The 10,705-nt window shown below is 47.4% G+C and overlaps 1 protein-coding gene across 1 annotated transcript; it reads right to left on the reverse strand.

Moving 5' to 3' along the window:
• Positions 1-3,020: 3,020 nt before the first annotated feature.
• On the reverse strand, positions 3,021-7,948 carry LOC130484255 (cathelicidin-3-like). Its single transcript, XM_056857157.1, has 4 exons — positions 7,778-7,948; positions 6,378-6,485; positions 5,761-5,844; positions 3,021-3,107 (listed from the first exon to the last, which is right to left on the reverse strand). The coding sequence occupies exons 1-4, from the start codon at positions 7,946-7,948 to the stop codon at positions 3,021-3,023; spliced, it is 450 nt and encodes a 149-aa protein (XP_056713135.1).
• Between the last annotated feature and the right edge of the window lie 2,757 nt (positions 7,949-10,705).

The following is a 10,705-nucleotide window of genomic DNA, read 5'->3' on the forward strand; positions in this document are numbered from 1 at the left end:
ACTGTGCAATATACAGTAGCTTACTGAAATGTGCACATTCCTGTAGTTTCTCCAACCACTCCTGTTTATTTGGGGTGATGTTCCTTTTCCACTATCTAGCAAAAACTAATCTTGCAGAGGTTATTGTGTTTAAAACAAATTATTCAGGGTCTTTATGAAGAAGATCCACACAAGTCAACAGGAAACATTTAAGTATGGCATCTTCAGACCTCCATGTGCCAACAACTCATTCTTGCCCCTTCTGAAGGCCAAACTAGATATGGTGGGCCATTCCATGTCCATTTAGTCGTAAAGTGGGGAGGGGTGACCACATTTAATCAAAAACAGAATGCCTAGTGAGTAGAGTTGTCAGGTCCTCCCTGTTCACCAGCGGGGTTCAGGGGGTTGGGTTGTCAGATTGGGAATCTCCTGGAGCTTTGGGGGGTGGAGACTGGGGAGGGCAGGGACCTCCGTGGGGCACAAAGCCATAGAGTCAACATTCCATTTTCTCCAGGGGAACTGATCTCTGTAGTCTGGAGATGAGCTGCAATTTCGGGGGAACCCCAGGTCCCACCTGGATGCTAGCATTCCTAGGTTGCCAACTCCATGCTGGGAAATTCCTGGAGATTTGGGGATGGAGCCTGGGTAGGGAAAGGATCTCAGAAGGGCTGTGATGCCATAGGGTCCCCCCTCCAAAGCAGCCATTTTCTCCAGGGGAACTGATCTCTGTAGTCTGGAGATGAGCTGCAATTCCGGGTGGTCCCCAGAGCCCACCTGGAGGCTGGCATCCCTAATGGTGAGAGGTGCTGAATCCTGCCATTTTCCCCGCCTTACCTCATTGTCTTCCTGCATAGGAGGCTTTCTCCCTCCAGCCTGGCTGACTTCTGGGATTGTATCCCAGCTGGGAGAAAAGTACACTCAAGCCCAGCCAGGGAAGTTGGGGGACAGGGTTTGCACACGTGTCCCAGTTTTGATAAAAAGGAGACACACACACCCCTTTTGCATGCAAAAGGGAGGGAATCTGAATAAACACTTAGGACTGTTTAGCTTGGAAAGAAGGCGGTTAAGGGGAGACATGATAGAAGTCTATAAAATTATGCATGGTTTGGAGAGAGTGGACAGGAAGAAGCTTTTCTCCCTCTCAAAATACCAGAACACGGGGTCATCTGCTGAAGCTAGAGGGCGAGAGGTTCAAAACAGATCAAATGAAGTATTTTTTAACACAAAGCATAGTTAAATGGTGGAACTCCCTGCCCCAGGATGTGCACTTTTAAGAGAGGTGGGGCTGAGAGAGCTCTAAGAGAGCTGTGACTAGCCCAAGGTCACCCAGCTGGCTTCATGTGGAGGAGTAGGGAAACAAATCCAGTTCCCCAGATTAGCCTCCGCTGCTCATGTGGAGGAGGGGGGGATCAAACCAGGTTATCCAGATCAGAGTCCACCGCTCCAAACCACCGCTCTAAACCACTACACCATGCTGGCTCTCCAGCTCCCCAGGGTCAACTCAGATCAGGAAGTCATTTAAGGTCAGGTAAAGTCATTTAAATATTGGCAAAGCTAGATATGAGTCCAGTAGTACCTTAGAGACCAACAAGATTTGGGGGGGATTGGTCTCTACGGTGCAAATCTTGTTGCTCTCTGAGGTGCTGCTGGGCTCGGATCGAGCTCTTCTACTGGAGACCAACATGGCTACCCTCCCAAAGCTAAATATTGGCAGCTTCAAGTCCTACTTGAGCAAAAACCTTCCAAATAGTTTTGTCTAAATGGTTCTCTGGTTGGTATTCTGCACTTCCTCTGAAATGCATTTTAGCATTGCAACAAGCTGCTATTAGGCAGGTTTTTAAAAAAATGATTGGCGGGAAACTACTCGGGTCAGTGCCATGGGAGAATCCTATGAACCTCTGCAGAGCGACGGTTAAAGGGCTAGTTTTCAGTGTGGGAACCTTCCAGCCACTACCTGGAGGTTGGCAACCTGCCTGGTGATCAAGGCACAGGTATTTAAAGCATCCTTGTGACCAAACGTTAGAATAACTTTTTGTGGGTAATGTCCTCTTGCAAATGCAATTGAACACAAGAGGCAGCGGTTACCTCAACAAAAGCAAATTATACGAAGTGAATTCTTGCAGTGATGGAAGTAGCTCAAGGCACGTGGCTCAGCGGAATTGCCTGGTGTGGGTGGGTGATGCTGAGGTAAACTTGCCAACCTCCAGGTGAGGTCTGGAGATCTCCCAGTCTTACAGCTGATCGCCAGACGACAGAGATCAGTTCCCCTGGAGAAAATGGCTGCGTAGGAGGCTGGACTGTATGGCATCACATCCCTGCTGATCTCTACCCCCTCCCCAAATTCTGCCATATCCAGGAGTTTCCCAACTTGGAGTTGGCAACCTTATGCTGAGGAAATAAAACACTGAGTCTCTTTAACTGAGTAAACGAATATAAATTCTTTATTAAAAGGAACGCCATTCTAAACAGGATAGAGTAGAGGCAGCAATTTAAACTAGCTTGCTAAACTGGGATGGATGGACATGCAGGGAAGCAACGTCCTGCTCTCATGGCAGCAAGATGGAGAAGAGAGAAGGGACCAGCCGGAAGGATGGAAGATTCCCTGAGAATAGCCAGTTCCAGGTCCCATTCCAGTACAAAAAGAGCACCTGTATGCAAATAAGCATTTAGGCGTAACTTGCTTATAACTTTCAGCGTTTCTTCAAAGCGGCCGTTAAATAATAAACTACGGATAGAGTCAAAGCCTTATCCTTACCAGACAGCAGATACAGTGGTAGTCGTGAGAACAGACAGGAAAGTGTGAAATCAATGGAGTAATAAGAGAAGATCTTATAGAAGAATATAAATCGCAACTGAATAGCAATCTGCCCATCAGAGGGACAGCAACAGAGCAGTAGAAAAGAAGGGAGGCACAGGATCCTCATCTATCTATCATTCTGGCTCTCCAAGGCTAAGACGTCTGAGGGTAAGAGACAGCGCAAAGCCCTTCACTTCCAACTTCCAAGGGTTTTTCCTTCTCGATCACTGGACTCATTTTGCAGTTACTGATTGGAGTCCCAGAAGCGAATTCCTCTTGAAAAGCCTCTCACAAACCCTCCAAGTCCTCTGAATCGGGTAACGCGGACAGGCTGGGGACCAAAACAAACCCAAATTGTCACTTGCCAGTCGTCTGGCTCAGCTCCAGCTGCTGTATCCTTGCTTCCCTGAATTGTGAAATTCCTGCATTGTGCACCCACACCCACTTGCATACATAACACCTTCCAACTCTATGATTCTATTCTAAGCGAGGGGGTAAAGGGCTAGTGGCCGTTCTGTGGCCGTGGGAACCATGTGGGTAATGCAGTCCGGCATGATGTAGCGGTTAAGAGCAGTGGTTTGGAGTGGTGGAGTCTGATCTGGAGAACCGGGTTTGATTCCCTGCTCCTTCCCATGAGTGACAGAGGTTAATCTGGTGAACTGGATTTGTTTCCCCACTCCACATGAAGCCTGCTAGGTGACCTTGGGCCAGTCACACCTATTGCAAGCCAGTTTGATTTTGCCTTAAGTGGGAGAGAAAGTCAGCATATAAAAACCAACTCTTCTTCTTCCTTAAGCATTTTGGACATTATTAACTCCTTGGATTTGGGGCTGGGGGTTAGGAACAATCCAAGGTCTTTAATTATTTTAAAAGCTTTCATGTGTCCTCATAAGGTTTCCAACTCCAAGCTGATTGGCCGTTGGACTTACCTGGAAAGTTAGGGGCGGGGCACTGCCTCACAGGGCTACTGGTGGCCAGGGAATAGCTGAGCAGGGTGGCCCCTACACCGCTGGTGGTGCAGCCAAGCAACCCCCCCCCCCCACATCTGTTGGCATCGTTGCCAGAGTCTGGGTCCAAACCCAGTGGCCTGGCAGCACTACCAGCTCGAGGGTTGCCAACCTCCAATTAGGGTATGGTTGCCAGTCTCCAAGTGGTTCAGGAATCAAAGAATTGTACTTGTGTAAGGCTCAAATAAAGCACATATACAGCAATGCAAACAATTGTATTCTGAGGAAAACCTCATGTAAAATATATCCAAAAGATATAGGTCCAGAGCAAGATTTAAGGTGTAATATAGAATACAAACAGGTAGGTGTATATATACAAGGCTGATAAGGTGCACAAAAGTTAACAGTCCAAATAAGGTAATTTACAATAGGGCGCGAAGTATTTTCAATTGCGCAAAAAAGCACGGAACATTTTCAAACGCAATGGGCTTCCGGTATAGTCCCCATTTCAGAGTTTTCATCAAGCTTCAAGTAGTACCACGTGCTTGTATCATCAGAATTGGAAAGAGACGTCTACTTTGCCATTCTGTCTAAGAGGCTTGATCAAGCTTGATGAAAACTCTGAAATGGGGACTATACCAGAAGCCCATTGCGTTTGAAATTTACAACACCTAAAGATGTCTGTATTTGAGTATAAAAATTTTCTTACCTGTTACTCAGGACACTCAGGAATTGACATTGACTTACCTGACTCCCAGGATATTTATACATTGAACTTTTTTGCTGCTGGACTGCTATTGATATCTATATGTGTATCTGGTTATTACCTTGTTGTATATATTGTTCACTTTTGCACCTTCCTTCACCTTAGTGAAGTACTTTAATATATATTAAAGTACTTTAATATATATTGTGTGAGTGCTGTCTGGATTCTTTCCAGTACCTGGAGGTTGGCAACCCTACAGAGCTGGGAACCCTAATGCGGGTCCTAGAGATCCCCCTCCCAAGTTACAATGGATGCCCAAACTACAGAGATCAGTTCCCATGGAGAAATGGGCAGCATTGGGGGTAGATTCCCTCCTAGCCTCCCTCCTCAGACTCTACCTTCCTTAGCTTGGCCCCCAAATCTCCAAGCATTTCCCAAACTGGAGTTGGCAACTCTATACCAGCTGTACCCAAAAAAGGGAGGGACTTAACCCTAAAAAACAGAATTAAGTACCAAAAAGGTCAAGAAAAAAGAAAGAAACATTCAAGGCCAAAAGTTAAGTAATTAAAAGTTAAACAATTAAAAGGTTATGCCAGTGCACAACATCTATATAAATTTATTAGAAATTAAAATCTACATAACACATAGAGACCACTGAAGAAGACAGTATGGCCAGAAACACGTATGGTCTGAGTTTGATTGTATGATTCTTTGTCTAATTGTGTTACATGAGTATATTTAGTTGGCAGGCTTTTCCAGGGCCGCATATGTGTTATATAGATTTTAACTTGTAATAAATTTATATGGACGTTGTGCACTGATAACATCTTTTAATTGTTTAACTTTTAATCGTATAACTTTTGGCCTTGAGTGTTTCTTTCTTTTTTCTTGACCTTTTGGGTGCTTAACTCTATACCAGCTCCACAGGGACCACTCTCATAGAATCATAGAGCTGGAAGGGGCCATAGAGGCCATCTAGTCCGACCCCCTGCTCAATGCAGGATCAGCCTAGAGCATCTCTGACAAGTGCTTGTCCAGCCTCTGCTTAAAGACTGCCAGTGAGGGGGGAGCTCGGCTTGATTGAGGGCTGTCTAAAACTCCCAGTCTGCCCCCAATGGCTCCTGATCCGTGATACTTTCCCTCGAACTCTGGACCTCGTGAAAGAGACGAGAAAGGGCCGAACCAGAGAATGTGTGAACAGTGAAGGGGCCCAGCAGCCTCCTTCTGGGGCATCCTATCAATGTAAGAGACGCGACGACCCTCAGAGGGTGGCTCCTAGGAAGGGGAAATTGTCCCCACAGCTCTCAACATCAACGGAGGGGACGACCCACCTCTTGAACCACATTGTCACAACTGACAAGGATAGCAGGATTTCCCGGCTCGGTGGAGAAGTATCCAGTGCAACCTTTTATCAACTGCAAAGGAAGGGAAATGTGTTAGGTCTCCAGAAATACCAGCCTTCTCTGGGGAGCAAGAAAGCAGACAGTCCACACAGGGAAAAAGTCTACTCCAGTGGTTCTCAAACTGGGTTCCCAACCTCTAGGTTGGGACTGGAGATCTCCTGCTATTACAACTGATCTCCAGATGACATAGACCAGTACCCCTGGAGGAAATGGCAGCTTTGGAGGGTGGACTCTCGGGCATTATGCCCTCTCCTCCCCAAACCCTCTCCCAAATCTCCAGCGATTTCCCAAGCCAGAGTTGGCAACTTTTGAATGTGTGAAGCTGTCATAAAGCTATTAATTTCCATGGCCTTGAGCTGAGTGCTGTTCCCTTAGTACCAAGAGAGGAAATCAGCCCCAGTCCTTCTAGGAGAGATGGCTTCTATGAGCGAAGGTTTGGTTCTCGGGGGTTGGGGTGGGGTTTGAGCCCCTGCACCAATTTGAAGAAGTCCGTAGTGGAAAAAGCACACGGAAAGCCCATTCCTGGATCCCCGGTTGTTCCTTACCCCATCGGGCTTGAATTCACATTGCTCAGTGACAACGTTTTCCGAGTTGGGGCAGGTGGTCTCTTGCATGGTGAAGGTCAGTTGCTGAAGAGTTCCGGTGGTGGGATCCTGACAGGAAAATCAGACATGAGATCCGCTGGATTCTTCCCAGGGGAAGAGCCTCGGCCTCTGTGCCCTGTGGTTGACCCTCCATACTAACTGGTTGGCCACTGTGTGAGACGGGATGCTGGACTAGATAGATCCTCACGGGTCTGATCCCGCGGGGCTCTTCTTAGATTCTTATGTTCTCCCGGTGGCTGAGGGCCACAGTAGCCATAAAGGGCAAACTTTATGCACAGAAGTGGAGGATCTCTGATGGCCTGTGATTTGTGACAACTAACAACTCAGAGGTGGATTTTTTCCATCAAGTTGTGGTTTGAATTTCCCCAGCAAGCAAGTCACTTCACCCTTTGCAAAGTCCGTATGGCCAACAGAACATGTGTCTGGAGTTTTGTGGTGCTGGGAATTGTGTTGTTCTGCAGTAGAAGAGCAAGGTTCGAGTCCAGCAGCGCCTTAGAGACCAGCAAGATTTTCAGAGTATCAGCTTCCGAGAGGCAACGCTGCCCTTGTCAGAATACAAATAAAAACGGAGATCCCTGATATAAGGGTTCAGGGATCTCCATTCCTACTTCTATCAGAACAAGGGAGTTTTGACTATCCGAAGCTCATACCCTGGGAATACTGCTGATCTTTAAGGTGCTACTGGACCCAGATCTTGCTCTTCTATGAAATTACAATAACTGAAAAACATCAAAAACTCTTTGGCTGCAAAGAGAAAAGCAATGCTTACGTTCCCCCTCCCCCACTGCTTCGGCTGTAAAATGCAGGAGGAAAATTGCAGTGGGGAGCAGAATCTTTGCTGAAAAGGACATACTTTTGAGTAAACCCACAGCCAGATCCTATCTGAGAGGGTGAACATTGTTGGTTTGTTATGGGGAATATAACACGGCATGAAATACTGTGTGGAACACTCCATTTTAATGCCGCTTCCCGCTGATTGTGGAAAAGAAGCGACTGAGAAGCGCAAAAGTGTCCAGAGGAGAATTCCAGAGCAGATTTGTCCCTGTGCTTCTTAGGCTGAGCAAGCTTTGAGCAAGATTTGAGTCCAGCAGCCCCTTAAAAAACCAACAAGATTTCCAGGGTGGAAGCTTTCGAGAGTCTGTTCCCTTCGTCAGATACAAGTAGGAATGGTGCTTTAACTCTCAAAAGCTCATGCTCGGAAAATCATGTCAGTCTCTAAGGTTTTGCTGGGCTCAGATCTTGCTACCCACGTGTGTAATTATCTTGTGCAGAGTGTTTGAAATTCTTGCACTTTGGTGGAATCGGCGAGAGCCCTCGCCACTTCCCCTGCCCTTACTTACCAGTTCAAGTGGAGCTGTTGCTTCCAGGAGACGGAAGGCATTTTGGACCCTGGGGCCCCGGTTGTAGATCTCAATCACTTGTGAAAGGGCTTCCTCGAGGGTCTTTGGGGTGTCCAGAGGGACAGCAGCAGCCAGACCGGCCAGAAAGAGAATTCCCCAGGCTCTCTCCATTGCTGCCTCTGTCCACAAACTGGGAGAGGAGCTTTCTGTCCTTTTTATAGGATGGGGCCACCTCTTGGCAGGCCCCTGTCCTAGACAGGTGATGGGCTCAGAGCGGCCAAGAGAGCCGACTTCCTCAAACCTGCAGCTTTTCCTCGTGTCCACAGACAGGTTGACCAATATCGGAAAACAGCACTTGAGCATGGGAAGCTGCCTTCACGGAACCAGACCTTTGGCCTATTGCTTACTCAGACTGGCAACAACTCTGCGGGGGAGGAAAAAGCCAGGGAGTAGGGTTGCCAACAGACCTGGAAAGAATATCCTGTCTATTTAAAAAAGGCTTAATGTACGTGGAACTAGACAGGTGAAGCTTTTCATACCATGGAAGTAAATAACATTAGCTGGTAAATAACATCCTGTCAAACGTCTGTTAAAAGGAGAGGACATTTTTTTCTCCAAGTATGTTGGCAACCCTAGCTGGGAGGGGTGAGCAGAAACAGGGCCGTAAATTGTGGAACTCCCTGCCCCAGGATGTGGTGATGGCTGCCAACTTGGAAGGCTTTAAGAGGCAGGGGACATGTTCATGGAGGAGAGGGCTATCCATGGCTACTAGTCAAAATGGATACTAGTCATGATGCATCCCTATTCTTTCCAGGATCAGAGGAGCAGGCCTCTTCTATGAGGTGCTGTGGACCACAGGCAGGATAATGCTGCTGCAGTTGTCTTGCTTGTGGGCTTCCTCGAGGCACCTGGTTGGCCACCGTGTGGACAGACTGCTGGACTTGATGGGCCTGGGTCTGATCCAGCATGGCCTTTCTTATGTTCTAACCCCAGTGCTGTGAGGTAAGGCGAAATTACATTGTGACAGAGGGGGAAACCTTGGGTCTAGCCCCCCAGAAATCCGCCACAAATGCTTTCTGCATTTTGAAATTAACTCTAAACACTTCAAAGTATCCAGTCTTCTACACCACCTTGCGAGAACGGAGACGGCTCCCTTCTTCTTCAGCAGCTTCTGCAATGATACCAACTAGCCGTCGTCTTGCAAATATTTGTTGCAACACTCTTGTGTAAGGAAATGGCTGGTCTGTGGTTCAGGACCGCCTCTGCAAGAGACGTCTGAGGCTTTGAACAATCCAACAGACTTTCCATTATTCACAGGTCGCATTTTCCCATTTGTGAATGACAGCAGCTCCTGAGAAGAGAGACACTCTGAGAGGCCTTAGAAGGCAGGCGAGCCAGATGTTTTCCCTATATACAAATTGGAGCATGCTGTGGACAGCTGGCACAAGCTTGCACCTCATTCCAAATGATGTCCCAGTTTCACACTCCATCTCCCACAAATATGGGAGGGGGCTTCTGCAAAAATAGCTCCCTCAACCCAAATAGCTTCTTACCAGCAACTATTGGTTATCTGATGGAGGCACAAACCCAGAGAGCAGACCCTGTCCCCATCCCCAGACTCCAACTCTGTACCCATGTGAACCCAGGCCCTATTATAGGTCTTAGTATAATCTCAACCATTTGGTCATCATCTAATGAGGACCGTGTGGCTCAGAAGCTAAGCAGGGTCGGCCCTGGTTAATACTTGGACAGGAGACCACCAAAGAAGAAGAAGAAGAAGAGTTGGTTTTTATATGCCAATTTTCTCTACCTTTTAAGGATAATCAAACAGGCTTACAATCTCCTTGCCTTCCTCTCCCCACAACGGACACCTTGTGAGGTAGGTAAGGCTAAGAGAGTTCTGAGAGAACTGTGACTAGCCCAGGCTCACTCCTTCGTTTGGAGGAGCAGCCATTTGGCATCTGACCAGAAAGTTCCATCTATTTCAGCATCTAATTTCCAACAGTGGTCAACCAGATGCCATGGGAAAACCCACAAGGAGGACATTGAAGGCCATAGCACACCTGTCTCCCTTCTGCCCTCTATAACTGCCATTCCAAGGCAGGCTGCTGATGAACACGAAGGTTTCTTTTTAAACAGCCATTGACCTACCCTAAACATAAACTCATCTAGCCCCTTTTAAAGTTATCTAGGATAGAGATATCACCATTTCTTGTAGCAATGAATTCCATGAATTAATTGTGAAGAAATGATTAAAAGGTCTGACTTCTAACTTCTGCTTCTGGGTTCAGATTTGGCGTCTGGGGATGGGGACAGGGTCTGCTCTCTGGGTTTGTGCCTCCATCAGATAACCAATAGTTGCTGGTAAGAAGCTATTTGGGTTGAGGGAGCTATTTTTGCAAAAGCCCCCACCCACATATTTGTGGGAGATGGAGTGCAACGCTGGGACGTCATCTGGAATGAGGCGCAAGCTTGTGCCAGCTGTCCACAGCTTGCTCCAATTTATATACAGGGGAAACATCTGGCTCGCCTGCCTTCTAGGGTGTCTCAGAGAATCTCTCTACTCGGGAGCTGCTGTCACTCACAAATGGGAAAATGCGGCCTGTGAATCATGAAAAATTAGTTGGATTGCTCAAAGCCGCAGATATCTCTTGCCGAGGGGGTCGTGAACGAAAGACCAGCCATTTCCTTACACAACAACCACTCCTTCGCAAGGGTGTTGCAACGAATATTTGCGAGACGACCGCAAGTCAGTATCATTGCAGAAGCTCCCGGAGAAGGGTGCCATCTCTCGCTCCCTTTTCCCCGATTGTCACAATCAGGGAACGGACAGTCGTTCTCTCCAGAGACCTGCGGCCTACCCACTAACCGAAAGAGAACGGCACTCTCTCGCAAGTCTGGCCACAGAAAAACCCAGACCATTTCTCA

The sequence above is a fragment of the Euleptes europaea genome, chromosome 11 (genome assembly GCF_029931775.1).
Source record: "Euleptes europaea isolate rEulEur1 chromosome 11, rEulEur1.hap1, whole genome shotgun sequence".
In the NCBI taxonomy this organism is placed as follows: domain Eukaryota; kingdom Metazoa; phylum Chordata; class Lepidosauria; order Squamata; family Sphaerodactylidae; genus Euleptes; species Euleptes europaea.